The sequence below is a fragment of the Diplotaxodon limnothrissa genome, linkage group LG7 (genome assembly GCF_057381915.1).
Source record: "Diplotaxodon limnothrissa isolate DT_005_m linkage group LG7, D_limnothrissa_male_GT1.1, whole genome shotgun sequence".
In the NCBI taxonomy this organism is placed as follows: domain Eukaryota; kingdom Metazoa; phylum Chordata; class Actinopteri; order Cichliformes; family Cichlidae; genus Diplotaxodon; species Diplotaxodon limnothrissa.
Window position 1 is genome coordinate 21,951,691 of NC_140602.1, and position 18,567 is coordinate 21,970,257.

Sequence of the window (18,567 nt, forward strand, 5' to 3'; positions counted from 1 at the left end):
TAAGTCCAGTTCTTCACACTGACAGAAAGCCGACTTTCACTGGTAGAGCTTCGTGTGGCCCGCGGTGTAAAATGAACTTGACACCCCCACCGCCGCCCTCGGTAATCCTCCACCAGTATCGGAACTGCAGGTTTTGCGCGTGGTGGAGAGGAGGCTGTTTCCCTGCGATGCTGCCTCGGTTTTTAGCGGGTCATATTCAAACGCAGAGTGACGTGTCTTCCAGTTTGCGCCAATGCCAGTGGAGAGGGGGCGTGTCCAACTATTTTGTTACAAACACGAATCCGGAGTAAGGAGTCTTTTTACTGGGTATGTAACGGCTGCTTAAACTAAATAATATCAAGAGTGTCGCTGCGTTACGATGCGTGTGATTGTTGCGAAGGATCTGAGGGCGGTCTGGTGTCAGTGGTGGCTTTTTTTTTTAACATTCTTATTATTTTGTGCGCGTAAATGAATTGCGAGGCTCTTGTTTCGCGAGTAAACGGCAGCAGAATAGCCAGCTTCTTAAGGTGTTGGCTGCTTAAATGTGCGGGATGGCATTATGTCGGCCAGTAAACAGCCTCCCGGGGCTGTGTGGACACCATCTGAGGCATCCCCTCTGTCTGCGAGTCGAAGCATTTTTGTCTGCAGCGTTGTGTGAGCGTGTAATGGATCGGCAGGGGGAAGGAGGGGAGGGGGTGTAGTTGTTGTGGTGAGACAGGTTAGACATTTTTACTCCCGACTAGTGAAGTAAACAAAGAGAGCTGCAATACGCGCGGTGGTTCTGTCTGCGGGACCCGAGAGAGGGAGAGAGGGGGGGGGGGACGCGGAGAATGGCGTGGCTCCGGTATTGCCACACAGCTCCGCCGTAGTTCTCGTTTCGTTTGACTTTGGCATTGTTTAGTAAGGACGACCGGATCGGCTCTTTCTGTCCGCAAAAGCCGCCGTGCTGGCCGCCGAGGCCCCACTGAATCTCCCAGTCAACCGGTACTCACGTAAAACAAACCGCGAGTGAGTGAGTGTTTTAGTGCCGCGAACCCTTTTGTTTGTGGACTCCGCAGCCAGCGTCGACCGAGCGAGTGCGCGGTGCAGACGGGCTGGCTGGTCCTGCTAGCTGTGCGCCTCGGTGCTGGGGCTGTCTCCGCGTTTCATCCAGATGGGAACTTAAAGGGGAGCACTTTAATGTTACGCTTTTTGTTCGGTTTGGAGCGTTCGTGGAGATGGGTGTAATTATAACGGGGGGGAACCAACTCGGGATAGTGAAGCTGTGCGTGTGTATGTGTGTGCTGCAGCCGACGGTCGCAGCTGAATCCTCTGCCTGGGCTGGAGGGAGGAATCCCGGGCTGCTGTTGCAGCTCCGCCTGTCGTGGGCGAGGGTTTATTTCGGAAGTTCCACCTTTTTAGGGGATTTGTAATGCGGGATCCGTGCAGCGATTGGCTGCAGTGCCTCCCACTTCCCCGCCCCCTTACTGTGGGAGGGACACAAGCCTTAACGGTACAGCCCGCCCACAAAAGTCACGTGCTGCAAAACTCCAGGAAGTAGTTAATTGTTTTTCGAGATCTATTGGTTGGGTGGATGGATAGATTACTTAATGAACGTTAATAGGGAAAATGCAGTATTGCAAACAGCAGGGCAGACAAAAAGAATTAATACATAGATGCAAAAACTAATTTAAAATAGAAACCAGAAAGACCGAAAATTCCAAATATTTATTTATTTATGTTTATATTATAGCTCCAACCATCACAGCATTTTAAATGCATAGGTCCTGGACAATAGCAGCCACTGCAGCAGAAAAGTCCTAACTTTTTTTTTTGTAAAACAACTCCTTGAAACATTTTTTGTGGGAAGTTGAACTGTAAATCTACTCTTACACAATACCGCCAAAGGAACCCTGCATCTAAGCATTATATTTTACATTAAAATTCTGCAGACTATCTTGCATGTAGAAAAGCTGCAATGTGGTATGATGTGATGCTGATGCCCAGTGTGTGCTGTGAACTAAACTTCAACTAAACTTCATCTTAGAAGAGCCATACCATAGAGCCCCAATCATTCTGTTACTATATCCATTGAGTCAAAAAACAAAGAAATATCAATAATCACACTTGTCCTTTATTTATTAAGTAGTTATTATTTATTGAACATCCATCAGTTGTGCAGTAAACAACATGGAATATATGTGGATGTGTTGCTGTTGTTGATTGTTGAGGTTAAAAGACCAAGACTTACAATTTAAACCAGTGGTGTCAATCACATTTTACACTGAAGACAACATACTGTATACTTTGATCATAAGTGGGTGGGATGAGTAAAAACATTTTTTTACATAAAATACAGAAAAGATTCTACAGAAAAGGTTCTGCCAATTCATTGACCAGACTGTCCTGTAATTATAAAATATGTTTTCATGAATTCACAGAAAATGTACTTGTACCCCCATGGACTCAATGTAACAGAATCCAAAAAACAAAACAAAACACAGAATTGTTATAGTACATAGTGGAGAAACTGGAACTTTTCTGTAATATAACTGTTTATCTATTATTTAATTACTTTAGCTTAGTAGTAATGGAACTGGGGTTGAGGGGCATAGTTGGAAAACCTGTAAAACTTATGAAAATACAGTTAAAAGTTCAAAATCTATGCATTCCTTCTCAAAGCTGGCCAGTGGGCAGGATTGGAGTCTTGGCTGGGCCAATTCTGGCCTCCACGTCTTATGTTTGACATCACCAGTGGATGCTATTTAAAACCCAGTAACTGCCGTCTGTATATTAATGTTCAAATTCATCTTCAAAGCAAGAGAAAAAAACTCTCAAATGCTCTTTAAACTTTTCCCTGGTCAGTAACATGCTTATTCCTCTTGATAAAACTCATGCGGCGCCTTATCTAACACCTCCGTGACCGTGTTATACCTTAATAATGGACAGGCTGTGCTTTCTACGTTCGTCTCTAAACATGGTGCTATTATGCTTTCCCCATTTATACTGCAGCTGAGCCTCTCCGCTCTGTGCTGGCATTATCGCGCTTCAAGTCAAAAGGGTGTGCTTGGTAACTGCTCGAGAAATCTTTGATTGACAGTTCAATTTCACAACCGAATACGTCGCCCCGCCCTTGTCCGGGTTCTTCGAACAGACTGACCAATAGCTCCTAAAAGGAGGACCGCTTTTCACTCCAGGGTGAAAACCCCGCCCACCCCAGCTAACCGAACGGAGATTGTTTTCGTTTGTAGGGGAGATTCTCACTTTGTAGCTTGAATTGTTTATTTCAAGTAATACTCCATCGATTAATTGCTTTTTGCAGATACACTGAGTTTCTGTCTTCTCCAGTCAGTGGTGTAGCCTTTCACCACGAGCGAACGGATTATCGTACCATCATCACCGAACTTCTGCTTGCTATTTGGGAGAGAGGGGTGAGTTCATTCAGCAAGCTAGTGTTGGCAAGCTAACTCCCTCCGGTCAGAAGACGTTTTAACAAGATCACGTAGATGATCGATGCTTCTTTGTATGCCGTTCACTCATAAGTTGATCTAAATCCATCAGTGTGGCAAATCAATAGCAAATATTCGCCGTTTCAGCGAGAGCCCACCAGATCGCTAATGGCTTAGCTGCATGTGCTTCCCTCTCCTAGCCCCGGACAGCGATCGGTGTCAGGCTACTCATGTTGTTTACATTAGCTAGCTGCTAGCAGACAGCAAACAACTCCCGTCGACAGAACAAGTTCCCAGCAAAGTTAATTAAAATAAACAGTATACATTTATTTTAGCCTGACCGTTCAGCAGGGTGCCTTGCGTACGAGTTGCTCTTGGCTCTTACCTGCTGGAAAATGGGAGTGTAAACGCGCTGAACTCCTGCGCCACGCTCTAAATGGCGGGCGTGGGGAAAGCGTAACTCGAGGTCGCTGCTTGTAAAGGCCTGTAAACGGGACGGGAGAACCGCGGTTGTGGGGCTGTTACCGTGTAATAGACACAACCGCGTTTTCATATTGGAGGACTGTAACGTTACTACACTGCGCTTCTGTCTGTAAATACCACAGGCTGGCTTTCTTTGGCCGTGCGGAACGACTCGTTTGCTGGCACGGTGGAACTCAGCTGCTGGTGGGAGCAGAGAGGAAGCGTCAGAAGCAGCAGCGCACGAGCACTCGAGTTTATCATTGTGTTACTTTTGCTCGACACACGCGTGTAGAATTTTATTAGCTGCCTGACTTTATCGCTTTTATCTTTTTTTTAAGTACGCCATTCCTTCGAGTGCCCGCGAGTTGCCGTCGTCTTGAGGAAGTTGTGAATGGCAGACCGACTTCCACGTTCCCACAGCACCTGTTTGTCGGTGACGTAGGCTGTGTGTCTCATTGGCTGCTCGGAGCGCGAGTCGTACATTCAGTTCATGCTAACGTTGTCATCCATGTATCACGTAGAGCAGGGGTGCCCAATCCCGGTCCTCGAGAGCTACCGTCCTGCAGCTTTTAGATGCATCCCTACTCCAACACAGCTGAATCAAATGAATGGCTTGTTATCAGGCCTTTGCCAAACACGATGGCATGCTGAAGAGGTAATCAAACCATTTGATTCAGCTGTGTTGGAGTAGGGATGCATCTAAAAGCTGCAGGACGGTAGCTCTCGAGGACCGGGATTGGGCACCCCTGACGTAGAGACACGGGACAGATAAGACAAGGCACAGGGGATCCGCGACAAGCCACAAGTTGTCGTAGAAATATTTTAACCGGTATTTTTGTCAGCGGCGTAGCCAGAAATAACAGAAAAATACACAATACACTTTGGCTGCGTGTTGCTGAGGGAGGGGGGGGCGGGGTATAATTAAATCATGTTCATCGATTCATTAACGTGGCTATTACTTTAATGTAGCAGTTGATTTAATTGCCTGTATACTGCCGTATTATTATAGCTAATACTACCTGTGTATATTATGTATACATTTGAAAACTGCAAAATAATAAGAAACTAGAACTCTGACGAAAATTAAAGTTTATTATTTCCATCCAAAATACACTAAAGTAGAAGCTGAAAGCAGCAAAACATGCAAGTACTTAAATAAAGTGCAAGTACACGGAGCAGTATTGGAAAGTAGTGAATTACCCATGATTAAATTATTATGGTACACACATTTTGTAGCTTCATCAGCTACATTATTTGTGATTCAAGTCCTTGTTTTAGCCAGTTTTTTATGTGCACTGCTGGAGTGGTAAACACCATTTTTTCATTTTTACCATACTCCTGTACAGTTGTCTTCTTCCCTTTGAAAAATACTGGCTAAAATGTGTTATGTTTTTAATTTAAATATGGGCAGGAATATTTGTAAAACTAACTTAAGAAAAAAAACTTATTAATCAGAAGGAAATTCATACACAGCAACCAGGCTTCCCCCACACATAATAAAATCAAAATAGAAAATTCACTAAATACAAAATATGTTCCCCGGCCTCACATGGGAACTTTTGCAGTAAACGTAACTTTGTGGCATTCTTGCTGCGGCGGGCAAGAGGGAGGGTACAGATAACACTGGTGCAGAAGTGCACAATGCAAAACAACAAAAAGACACCCCCCCCCCCCCCCCCCCCCAAAAAAAAAAGAAAGAAAAAAGAAAGAAAGAAGAAGTGGGGACTCAAGACTCCCAGGTGCTGTATCCTGTGTGTAGTTCACCTTTGCCTGCCAGCTTTTCTTGAATTCTCCAAACATGCACATGGCCGAACAGCTGTTCATGAAGCGCCATATTCATGCATAAAATTTGGATATAGTTTCTAATGAGAAAAAAATGCCGTCAAAGTAGTCAAATCACATGTTAATGAATCAATATGGTCACATTTTATTGACCTTGATAAACGTAGAGGCTTCTTTTTGGTGCTGAAAGCATCAGACGTTTCAATAAATCTGCGTACTGTGAAGATGGTTATGCAATCATTTTCTGCCACAGCCAAACAAGAAAAGTGGTTCACTGTGTGTGTGTTTGTGTGTCTATAAATTCACAGTACAAGCAAAAAAATATATATTCCCACAAATTCTTGAATGAAATTGTTAGTGTGATGTAATCGATTCAGATAACTTCTCAGAGGTCTGAGAAAATGGGCTCCATATGTTGCTGTGTATTTACAGATCTCGCAGCTCTCCCGAGTATGCGTACATAATGAAGCGGCGTGGGGAGGATCCGGAAACGGTTTTTGCGTCCCCGCAGCGGCGCCTCGGTGGCAACGCGGAGGCTTTCCAGCATCGTGTCCTGGCCCCTGCTCCAGCTCCGGCTGTGTACGAGGCCGTGTCTGACAACATGCAGCCCACAGCAGGCGTCCAGTACTCCGTCCCACAAGGATATCAGGTACACCGCGTTGGCCCGCTCAAGATTTATTTGATCGTTTTGTTTGAGGAGTTATCATTTAGTGAGGACATAGCAACTTTTCTTTACTAAGCACTCACAACTCATGCTCCAGGCTTCCCCACCTGTCAGCTGTGCACATTCTGTCTATGTGTCTCAGTTTATATCACCTTGAGGGGACTGTTGTTGTGATTTGGCACTACCTAAATAAAACTCAGGACTATGTGGCACTTTCACATGGTACTATTTGCTGTACTTTTAATAAAACCTCTCTGATTTCCTAGGTTCCCACAGTGGCCCAGAACAGTGGCGGGCATGGGCACACTCCAAGCCCAGCTGTCCATGGGGGCTCCCACCACCACAGCCCGGCAGTGCAGTCCCACGGGCCCTCGGTGATGTCAGGGCACACCCATACAGTTGCTCCTCAGGCCTCTGCACAGGGCCAGCAGCAGTTCCAGAGACTCAAGGTCTGTAAATCTAATTTTACTTTTACAGTTGAAAATGCTAAAGAGGTTTGGGGAAATTAACAAAGCTACATTATTAGAACTTCTCTGGAAATGAGTTTATTTTTAAGTCATTTGCTTTTTAGTTTGTTGTTTTTTGGTAGCTTTTATTTAAATTTGCACCATGATTGTAAAAACAAATAAGATCCATTCATAGTGATGGTTCATTATGCCTTAGACTGAAACATTTAAAATGTGTGGTAGTAGAGAAAATCTGCCCTTTTTAGGCAGATCACACATCAGTTGTGAAATTCAGTTCAGTTTATAGCTGATGCAGGTACCAGTGTTTTGGAAAAAAAAAATCATGGCACATAAAGCTGGCTTTCCTCTCTCTCTCTTGCTCTCCCTAAGGTGGAAGACGCTTTGTCTTACTTGGATCAAGTGAAGCTGCAGTTTGGCAACCAGCCACAGGTCTACAACGACTTTTTAGACATAATGAAAGAGTTCAAATCCCAAAGGTGAGGCCACGGTGGTTTTGATTAAAGATTGATCCCTTAAAGGTTGACCGATTTTCTAGAGCAAATTTAAAATTTGATCGTGTTACCTACAGGAGTAGACGAATAAATAAATATTCAATGGCAGGAAAGTTATAATGCAGGTTTTTTTCTTGAATCGTATTAGCGTACAATTAAAGTGAGCAGTTAAATACAGTGGGGGAAAAGTATTGGGGTTATTTATCTAATTTATTTACATGAGTTTTTTTCGGTTCATCGTGAATGGTAGCGGCTCCATACTGAATCCAATAACCTCACGGACGGTCGCACTGGAGTGAAGTTATGATAATACGTTTTAACGAGCCGAGGACGGCGCCTTAATTTAGCACAATTGCAATAAAAAGCTTCTCGACACGTGTTAAACCACAGCAGCGACATTCTCGCTTCTAAACTGCGTCTCTGAGCGAACAAATTGAGAGGGAAAGTTCCTGAGCGAGCTAGAATAAGCGTCAGCGGATCTTTTCAGTCATGTCACTTGAGTTTGGACACGGTTTGCAGTTAAGTAGAAGAAAAGCAACAAACACTTTTGCAAACATACAAACAGAAGGTAATGGTATTTCAGGGGTGAAGCACCTCCGAGTCTGCTGCTTAGCGTAGCTTAGCTTAGCTTAGGATAGCTTAGTTTTGTTCGAGTTAGCTTGTTTCATGCTAGGTTGGCACTTTCTCTAGCTGCTGCGGCCGCCGCGTAGCGAAGTAAACAACAACAATGAAATGTGTAGACGAAATGATTCGTGGTACTAACGTGGACCTAGACATTAAACGTTTTTGACCAGTCGTTTATTTTACTTTTTTCCCCTTCTCCATAAAACGAGCTGGCATTTTTTTCACAAGCAACAACTCTTGTACAGTTAGCACCTACAGAGATGCATTTATATGGTTTAATTTAAAGTCCTAAGAGTACACACTGCTCTTGATGCCTGAGATGTTGCCAGGTTTTAAATGTACTCGAGATGTCTCCCCAGGTATAACTGAATTTTCAAATTCTTTCTGCTTTTGCGTTTCCAGTATTGACACTCCCGGAGTGATCAGCAGAGTGTCACAACTCTTCAAAGGTCACCCTGACCTCATCATGGGCTTCAACACTTTCTTGCCTCCCGGCTACAAGATCGAGGTCCAGACCAACGACCTAGTCAATGTGACGACACCGGGTCAGATCCACCACATCACCCCACATGGCATTTCAGTCCAGAACATCCCCATATCGGGAGCTGCTCCCCAACCTCAGCCTCCGCTTCCCTCATCTGCAACCACCACTGCTCCGCCCCTTCTAACACAGCCCACGCCTGCCAAGACCAGCAAGGTGAGAATAAAATGTGGTGGAGTAGAAACTTTTTTTTTTTACTGTGAAGCATGTGTTTCAGTACACTTAAAATCTTTCCTGTTTCAGCCTCCTCAGCCCCAGGCGTTAACACCAAGCAGCCAGAGCAATCCGTCCATCCCTGCCTACACCTCTCCCCGTTCGCCACCTATGCAGCTCCACCCACCACTCAGCGGGACCCCCACAGGCCCACCCATGCAGAACAACCAGCCAGTGGAATTCAACCATGCCATCAACTACGTCAACAAGATCAAAAACCGCTTCCAGGGCCAGCCCGACATTTACAAAGCCTTCCTGGAGATCCTCCATACTTACCAGGCCAGTGTCTCAAAATGAAAGCCAGAGTGAAGTTCTAAAGCGTTTCTGAGCTTAAATTTTGAATTTACATTAAAAGGAGCTTTTAAAGAGGACCTTTTATGCTGATTTCCAGCTGTTTTTGCTGTAGCCCTGTACTGTTCCTGCATGCAGTGTCAAAATGTATGGAAAAGCTACTGTTTTTTGTTAGTGCTGCTCTTGGTCATTTAGCCTGGCTTCTACTATGGACTACACAGAAGCGGCCACAATTCATGTAATGAGATATATGACAGGAAAAATATTTAAAAAGCCCAGTAGAGCGACTTTTAATCACTCAATTTGTTTGTGTTCCTCCACCCACAGAAGGAGCAGCGTAATGCCAAGGAGGCTGGAGGAAACTACACACCAGCTCTGACTGAACAGGAGGTTTATGCTCAGGTGGCCAGGCTCTTCAAGAATCAGGAGGATCTACTCTCTGAGTTTGGGCAGTTTCTCCCTGATGCCAACAGTTCAGTGGTGAGAAAATCCATGTATTTAATGTACCGTATTCTACTCATGAGTTCAGATTTATTAGAGACACCTTAAACACAAAGGTAAAGTTTATTCATTAAAATCAGCCTCTCAGAATAATGTTCCCCCCGTAGTCTGTGATCTGTCATGTTGATGCGCTCGTGTCTTAATCTGTGTTTTGTATTCGTCGTAGCTATTAAATAAGACCACTGCTGAGAAGGCCGAGTCTGTACGAAACGACCACGGTGGCACTGCCAAAAAGCTTCAGCTCAACAACAAGCAGAGGCCCAATCAGAACGGCTGCCAGATCCGTCGCCATCCCACGCCTGGGGCCACGCCCCCTATCAAGGTACATGCAGTCTCATACTGCTAAGTCCAATTTGGTTTTATTTCCATGTTTTATGTGAAGTGTTTCGCAGCAAAAATTTTCTAGCACAACTTCACCTGCTTCCAAGGTGCATGGAAGGATGAAAGAATTCACAAAGCAGGAACTCCAGCAACACTTGAGGGAAGATGATTATTAAAGTTGTTCGTCTTCCCTCAAGTGTTGCTGGAGTTCCTGCTTTATGTGAAGTGTTTGAAAGTTTTGGTTTTTAAATTATTGAACCTGTGTCTTGAATGTCGTTTTGGGAATGCTGCAGAAGAAGCCGAAGTTACTGAACTTGAAGGATTCCTCAGTGGCAGAGGCCAGCAAGCATGGAGTCGGCACAGAATCTCTGTTCTTTGAGAAGGTGAGTTTGTATTTTGTTTTTTAGTTTGAATAAGAGGAAAGGGGAATTAAAAAGTGGATCGTCTTCCTCCATCCCACCCTGTCCCTAGCTTCCTCTTTTGTCACACGAACCCACTGCATGTCCTCCTTCACTACATCCATGATTCTTCTCTATATTCTTCCTCTTTTCCTCCTGCATGTTAGCTCCATATTTTCCAGCCTTTGTTCCAATATATACACTATCCCCCCTCTGCACTCCTCTGTCCAAACAATGTTTAACATAATCACAGAGCAACTTAACTTTATTTGCTAGTTTATCCGAAGAGCACAGGCTTTGTGTTGGTGGTTCTTGTTGTTCTCAAGAACTTGACTTATGCCACAAGACTTCAGCAGATTTTTATATTTTAGGTGCGCAAAGCCTTGCGAAGTGCAGAGGCCTACGACAACTTCTTGCGATGTCTGGTCATCTTTAACCAGGAGGTGATTTCCAGAGCTGAACTGGTGCAGCTGGTGCTGCCGTTTTTAGGGTGAGTAACTCGGATCACGTAAAATATAACTTTTGCAGTAAATTTGATAGATTTATTTATTTTATTTTTTGGTTGTGTGTTTTTTTTTGTTTTTTTTGTTTTTTTGTTTTGTGTTTTTTTTTTTATATCTTTCTGTTAAACAGAAAATTCCCTGAGCTATTCAACTGGTTCAAAAACTTCCTGGGGTATCGTGAAATGTCCCACATTGAAACATACCCCAAGGAGCGGGCTACCGAGGGCATCGCCATGGAGATTGATTATGCTTCCTGTAAGAGACTAGGCTCCAGTTACAGAGCCCTGCCTAAAAGCTACCAGCAGCCCAAGTGTACAGGCAGAACTCCACTTTGTAAAGAGGTGAGAGAGGAGTGGACATCCAGGCGCTCATAAAGCTACTGTGTTGTTCTTTAACAGCAGTTGTCCTTTTTTCTGCTTTGATTTAGATTTATCTTGTTTATCATTTCTGAAAGTAGCTGTTGAAACTCGCTTGTCATTTCTTCCTGGTTGATTGGTTCGCATTTGCAAACAGGATTTGTACAGTAGGAAGGGGAGGGGCTTCTGTACTCGCAGCCTGAGCTGTGTGCATTAAAGCCCTTATTTAGCTTCTCTGCTCTCATTGAGTTTAGCCTTTAGGCTCACAGGGATAACTTGTACATGAGCTGAAAATTCTTTCCTTGGTTGATATAACGTATATGAATATAATATGCAATGCTGTCAGAAAATAAGAAAAAAATCTTTTTAATACTTTAGAGTGATATTGGAAGATTGTATATAAAAAATTGGATTTGCAAAAAAAAAATTAATTTCATATTTTTGTAGTTTGTTGGATCCGTTTTTGCTTAACGCTAACAGTCAACCTCATCCTCATGAATGTAGTTTGAGTTGACGTCTGTATTAATTTTTGTGTTTTTTTTTCCTGCTGTGTCCAGGTCTTAAACGACACTTGGGTCTCCTTCCCCTCCTGGTCTGAAGACTCCACTTTTGTCAGCTCCAAGAAGACTCAGTATGAGGAGCACATCTACAGGTGTGAAGATGAACGTTTTGAGGTGAGCTAATACGTGTAACTTGTGTTAATGATGACAACAAAAAGACTATATCCTTGAAGGGGGAAAAACATTGTGGTAGATGCTATTTTGCCTTTCCAGAAAATTTCCAATTTTGAAGTTAAATTGGAATAATGACTGACTGGCTATACTGAAAAAATCTCTTGTCCTCAAACAGCTGGATGTTGTATTAGAGACCAATCTGGCTACCATCAGAGTGTTGGAGACGGTGCAGCGGAAGTTGTCCCGCATGTCCGCGGAGGAACAGGCCAAGTTCCGCTTGGACAACATGCTGGGTGGCTCCTCAGAGGTCATTCACCGCAAGGCCATCCAGAGGATATACGGAGACAAAGCGCCCGACATCATTGACGGCTTGAAGAAAAACCCTGCTGTTTCTGTCCCCATCGTTTTGAAAAGGTACAGCTTGAATCAAGGGCCAAATCATTTACTGTATGTCTTTAACTCACAGTTGCTTTGTCTCTGTGGAGGTTAGAAGATTAAAATAACATGAATCCATTCTGTGAGTTGGCCCACAATTTATAAACACAGTAATCCACACAAGGAAGGGAGCACAAATATCATGTTGGAATGGTTAATCCAAAAATGGATTAAGAGAAACAGAATGATCTGGCACCTACCTCTGTGTCACGCGCTGAAAGATGCAGATTGTTGTTTAAATTGTCATTCAGATTTGGAGTTCTTACATTACTTTTCTTTTCAAACAGGTTAAAGACAAAAGAGGAAGAGTGGCGGGAAGCCCAGCGAGGCTTCAACAAGATCTGGAGGGAGCAGAACGAGAAGTATTACCTTAAGTCTCTCGACCATCAAGGCATTAACTTCAAGCAAAATGACACCAAAGTGCTTCGATCAAAGTCCTTGCTCAATGAAATCGAAAGCATCTATGATGAGGTCATTTTCTTTCTTTCTGTGATCATTTTCAGCACTTGGCAAGCATAAAGGTTGACTATACACTGCTAGAAAATTTTTTTTTACTGAAGTTTTGTTTTTTTTGCTCTGCAGCGTCAGGAGCAGGGCTCTGAGGAGACCACCACTCCAGTCACAGGCCCCCACCTGACACTGTCCTACGAGGACAGCCAAATCCTTGAGGACGCAGCGGCCCTCATCATCCACCATGTGAAGCGGCAGACCAGCATTCAGAAGGAGGACAAATACAAAATCAAACAGATCATCTATCACTTCGTCCCTGACATGCTGTTTTCTCAGCGGGGCGAGCTTTCAGATGTAGAGGAGGAGGAGGAAGAGGAGGAGATGGAACTGGAGGAAGGAGCTTCTAAAAAGCACAACGGTGTCCCGGGCAGCGGGAGTCCCTCAAAGTCCAAGCTGCTGTTCAGCAACACGGCAGCGCAGAAGCTGCGCGGCTGCGACGATGCCTACAACCTCTTCCTCGTCAACAACAACTGGTATGTCTTCCTGCGGCTTCACCAGACACTCTGCTCACGTCTGCTGCGGCTGTACGAGCAGGCGGAGCGGCAGATCGAAGAGGAGGTCAGAGAGCGGGACTGGGAGAGGGAAGTCCTGGGGCTCAAGAAGGAGAAAAATGACAATCCAGCCATCCAACTAAGACTGAAGGAGCCCAGTGAGTAACAGTATACCCCGATTTTGTGTTACATTTGTTTGCTTTTCCTTTTCTGACTTTTGTACCATGTCTGTTTGTAAAGGTCCTATCAATGCTATCCTCGTAAAGTGCTTAAACGCAGCGCACACGATAAAACCAGATTCAACAAAAACATAATAGTTCAAACACAAAGTAAAATCTTAGAACACTTGGCATAATGTTTTAAAATGGAAGACGCATGACAAGACCTAAGTGTCGTATCAAGAGTTTGACGTGAAGTCTTTAAAAGTGATTTGAGAGAAGATACTGATGAAACAAGTTGCCGTTTATCAGGCAAGTCGGACCACGACTGCATCTCTCGGTCACCTTCTTTTAGCTTGAGGTGGAAACAGTCTGCAGGCTGTGCTCTGGTTGCAGGGACTGCATTTCCAGTATATCTCTAGGCCATGAAGAGCTTTAAATATAACATGTAAAATGTTCAAATCAGTTGTTAAACGAATGTGCTGTGACTGTAGGAACAGTAAAATGTCAGTAACATGTAGATTGAGGAAAAACTCACCAGTAGTTTTTGTAACAAAAAGTGGAAATGTTTTTTCCCCTCATGCTGTTCCACTTAGTGATCTGTTTTTATTAAATATTTCTTCTCTCCAGTGGACATTGAGGTGGAAGATTACTACTCTGCTTTCTTGGAGATGGTTCGGAATTTGCTGGATGGCAACATGGAAGCATCTCAGTACGAGGACTCTCTGAGGGAAATGTTCACCATTCACGCTTACATCGCGTTCACGATGGACAAGCTCATCCAAAGCATCGTCCGGCAGGTATTGGCTTGTTTTCTCAAGGAAAGAGCTGCTGTAGTTGTTTACCAGCCAGTCACTAACTCTCTTTCCTTCAGCTCCAGCACATTGTGAGTGATGAGATCTGCGTCCAGGTAACAGACCTCTACCTGGCAGAGAGCGCCAGCGGAGCCACTGGAGGAAGCTTGTCCACACAGTCCTCCAGGAGCTCCGCAGAGACGATCTATCAGCGGAAAGCCGAGCAGCTCATGTCTGACGAGAACTGCTTTAAGGTAAATAAAGTTGCCGCTCGCTCTCAAACCTAGCCATGGCATGACGGCAGATTTTTGCTAAAGCTTTGGAAATATGGAAATTGGCTCATTTAAAGTTTAGAAGAGGTACTTAAAAGTAATTTTCCACAAGGCTGCAGGACTGGTTCCTGCACAGTCCAGATGTCAAACTTAATTTGTTGCTGTGAAGAACGTCCTACTTTTACTAACTGGAGAGTTCCCTTTTTTTTTTTTTTATGTGTTTTGGGTGCGTTCACTGTCAATAAATGATCTCCACATTTTAAAACACAAGCAGTATCGTTCAGTCTTTCCCTTGGCAAAGACTGTGAGATTTACACAGCAGCCAGGTTTGTGACAGACACGTGCAATCAGCATGACTTCTGTAGTAGGGTTTTTTCATTGAGAGTACATAAGAGGGTGTGAATCACCAACCAGTTCCTACCCTCTAAAATGGTTGCAGTAATGGGGAGTAAGGATCACCATTTGCACTCACTCATTGCTTCCATTGACTAAAGCTGCTAAAGCCACCTGTCACCAGCGAGCAGATTTGCTTTTTGCCCTACTTTCAGCTTCGCTTTCATTAAAGCTTCACTTTACATTAAATATTTATCCCATTTTGTTAAAAACAGAAATTACCCAACTGGTTTTATAGGTGAATACCTAAAACCCATTCATCCTGTTTACTTTGACTGCAAACTAACTTGTTACGAAAGAGAGATGGAAACTTCCACTGAACACATCCATTTCCACTCTTTTTATAATGTGTTCAAAAATCTGAAGCTCAGTAAATCTAAAAACTGGAATAAAAGAGTAAAATGTTGCAGTATTTCCTGTAATCTGAGCCCTCAGGATATTTTTTTAATCTGACACATTAAATTATTTCTTACTCTTGGATAGAGAATATCATAGACTTATGGTCTGTTGTCACTACACTGAGTCCAACTACTTGCCAGTTTTTAGCCGAAATCCAAATATCGGATCAGCCCATCTCTTTCTGACGATGTTCTTTTCTGTCCTTACTTTCTCTTCGCTCCTTAGCCTTCTTGTTTCTCTCCACTGTCACAGAGTGCTGGTTTAAAGGGGATCGTTGGTGTTCCCTCTGTGTTGAGTCCTTATTTTTCGTTTGAAAAGTGTCTTAAACTGTCCGTCCTGTTGCTTTCTCAGGTGATGTTTTTGAGAAACCGAGGACAAGTGCAGCTCATGGTGGAGCTGCTCGACACAGAGGAAGAGAACTCAGATGAGCCCATGGAGGCCGAGGTAAGAAACACAACGGTAAATCTTGAGTGTCAAGGTCCATTAGCATCAGGAACTATTTTTAAGCCAATAATCCATCTACTCTTTTGAGTTTTTGGTTTTTTTTTGTTCACATTAAGGATTAAAAAAAACAAAACATGGCTATTATATAAATGATGTGTATATGTTTAATAGGTCCCCTTTAAATAAACAGGCTCTGTGATGTCTAATCAACTGTAAAATGGCAACAATGCTGCACAAATGTTGTTTAAATACTCGCACTGATAAGAGTATTTGTATGGCAGTAGCAGCTCTTCTTTTATTCCCACACTGCTGAAATGTGGCATTTTATTACACACAGTTCAGTTCACTTAGACTAGTCATTTAAAGGCCTGTAATCAAGATAACCAGTGTGTGGAAATACTAGTAAGAACCTGTTGCCAGACTTGTGGTAATACTGGCGCAGTGCTCGTGTTTTCACACTCATAATGTGTGTGTTAAACTTGGGTTTTGTGCTTGTTTTCTGTTTGCAGCGTTGGTCTGATTATGTGGGACGCTACTTAAACCCAGATTCCACAACTCCTGAGCTGAGGGAGCACCTCGCTCAGAAGCCAGTTTTTCTTCCCAGGTGCGTTTTCCACATTTCATCGCTCTCTGATGGGCCACGCCCTGTAAAATTCAAACAGGAGGCTTTTGATTACAGCAACCCTAATTGACTTGTCCTGACATATTCCTGCTCGATTTCATGAGTCACTCTCATCACGTTTGTCTAAACCAGGAATCTGAGACGGATCAGGAAGTACCAGAAGGGCCGAGAGCAGCTGGACAAGGAGGCCTGCGAGGGTGGAAAGAAATCGCTGGATAAGGAGAAAATGGAGTGCATGTTCAAACTAAACTCATACAAGATGGTCTACGTCTTTAAGTCTGAGGATTACATGTACCGACGCACTGCCCTGCTGCGAGCTCACCAGGTATTTACCAGCTAGTGTCGTTATTTAGCTGTTATGCCAGAAATATTTCTTGGTTACAGCGTTCCTGTATTTATCATAAGGGAGGAAAGTGAGTGACCTTTGACCTCCCATTCATTCTGTTTCAACTCTTGGCTCTGTAAGATGTCAGTGAGGGCGGAGGGCTTGGGCTTAGTTTGAGGTTTCTGTGTTCAGTGAGTAGAAAATCTGTTTCGTGACATCAGTCTTGTTTTTCCTCAGTCACACGAGAGGGTGAGCACGCGACTACACAAACGCTTCCAGGCCTGGGTGGAGGCGTGGGTCAAAGAGCACGTCACCCGCGACATGAGCGCCGAGACCAACAAGTGGCTGATGGGCGAGGGACGTGAAGGCCTACTGCCCTGCAGCACCACCCGTAACCCAGAGGTCCTTCACTTCATGAACATCAACAAATATCGTGTGAAATACAGCACACCTAGCAAGGCACCGTAGCCAGCCAGACCCACGAGGGCAAACGGAAGCAGACTGACTTTTGGGGGGTTTAGGTCTGATATCAAACAGGAATAGAGGTAGAGACGGAAGGTCGTCAATGTGTTTTTAAAGCGGACATGGGAGCACAATTAAGCTAGCTGCCGTTTGTGTTGAAACCGGGGTGGGCAGGATTACTGAAATCCTTTTTTTTTTTCTTTTTTTTTTTTTTTTAAATTTTAACCAGCGTTTTTAGCTGGGCCCATATTATTATTATTTTTATTTTTTTTTCTTAAATTTATTTTTCCCCAGGGCCTTCGGTGCCAAAACTTAGGAATGGTCATGTTCCAGTCGCAGACCTGAGCTCTTACCAGCACTCAGAACCACGTCACAAACTTCCTCGAGCCTTTACGACAGAGCTTAGCGACATAAGAAAAGAGAGTGTGGTGCTTTTTTTTTTTTTTTTTTAACTTTATCACGGCTGAGCTTCAATTCAGCCTTAGACAGTCTGAAGCCATCCAAGTAATCGAGTTCCATCAAAATCAAATACACAGGGATTTATTTATGAAAGTGTTATTCTGTAGTATTTTCTGTAGTATTCACTGAGAACAATATGATGGACAAGTGCACTTATTTAGAAAAAAAGGGGGAAACTGTTCAGAAATTTTGTTTCCCAGATTGAAGGTTTGGGGGGAGCTCGGTAAAGTCTGAGAGATCTGGTTCAGACATTCCTGTGTTACGGCCAAATCACAATCATGTCTCATCAAGCAGACTGAAAGAGGGTTACAGTTTCTTTTCCAAAACACATGGCAGCACTATTAGAAACAGTGCCTGAGCTCCAAACCGCGTTGTCGGGTTAACTTAGAAAAAAGCACCGTTACATCTAATGTTTTAAAAAAAGAAAAAAAAAGGGGCCTCACAACACTGTTTGGTCTCAGACTGTAAAATTGTATAGCTCGTGAATGTCAGATACTGACATGTATTCCAGTGTGTGTGTTGTGTATATATATTATATATAGTTCTATTAACACACACAATCCTCGCCGCCCTGGAAGTCAACCTTTTTAAGATGCCCTCCGCCAATACACCAGCTTTAACACACTCAAATACGAACACACAAACACACACATGCACATCTTGCTCATGCCCTCATGTTGTAAATACACTGTGTATATAGTCTCAGACTTTTTTATGACAGATCTGTGTTGTTGTGCTAGTAATACTTTCCAAGCTTACTGTGGACTTTAGTGATAAATGGCTAAAGTTAGTATGTATATGAAAAAGATAAATGCAAGACCATTTATTACCGTTTTTACCAAAGGGAGTCGATTCTAAAATAGCTGTTTTTGCCCCCTTTGTGTGTTCCTTTATGTCTTTTGCTTTTTAATTTCTGTAGTTAAACATGGGTGGTGGGGGAGGGGAGTAGAAATGTATCCAGGTCTTTCCATTTATTTGAAACAAAACCATCTTTTCTTTTCTGAGTGTCACATTTGTTTTCAATAAAATCACTGCCCCCGATTTCTGACAGCCGACACCGTCCGTGGTGATGGTGGGACTCATTTTAAAGTTCAGTGGACTCCACCAC

General features: G+C 43.5%; 1 protein-coding gene across 1 annotated transcript; it reads left to right on the forward strand.

Moving 5' to 3' along the window:
* Positions 1-232: 232 nt before the first annotated feature.
* sin3aa (SIN3 transcription regulator family member Aa) lies at positions 233-17,167 on the forward strand. The gene is made up of 21 exons (XM_085357667.1): positions 233-306; positions 6,084-6,300; positions 6,582-6,764; positions 7,152-7,258; positions 8,300-8,594; positions 8,682-8,930; positions 9,270-9,422; positions 9,610-9,765; positions 10,058-10,147; positions 10,534-10,652; positions 10,796-11,006; positions 11,579-11,695; positions 11,871-12,109; positions 12,418-12,601; positions 12,713-13,289; positions 13,920-14,089; positions 14,164-14,337; positions 15,499-15,591; positions 16,101-16,195; positions 16,346-16,538; positions 16,776-17,167. Exons 1-21 carry the CDS (start codon positions 233-235, stop codon positions 17,004-17,006), a joined length of 3,927 nt encoding a protein of 1,308 aa, XP_085213793.1. The 3' UTR covers positions 17,007-17,167.
* The last annotated feature ends 1,400 nt before the right edge of the window (positions 17,168-18,567 follow it).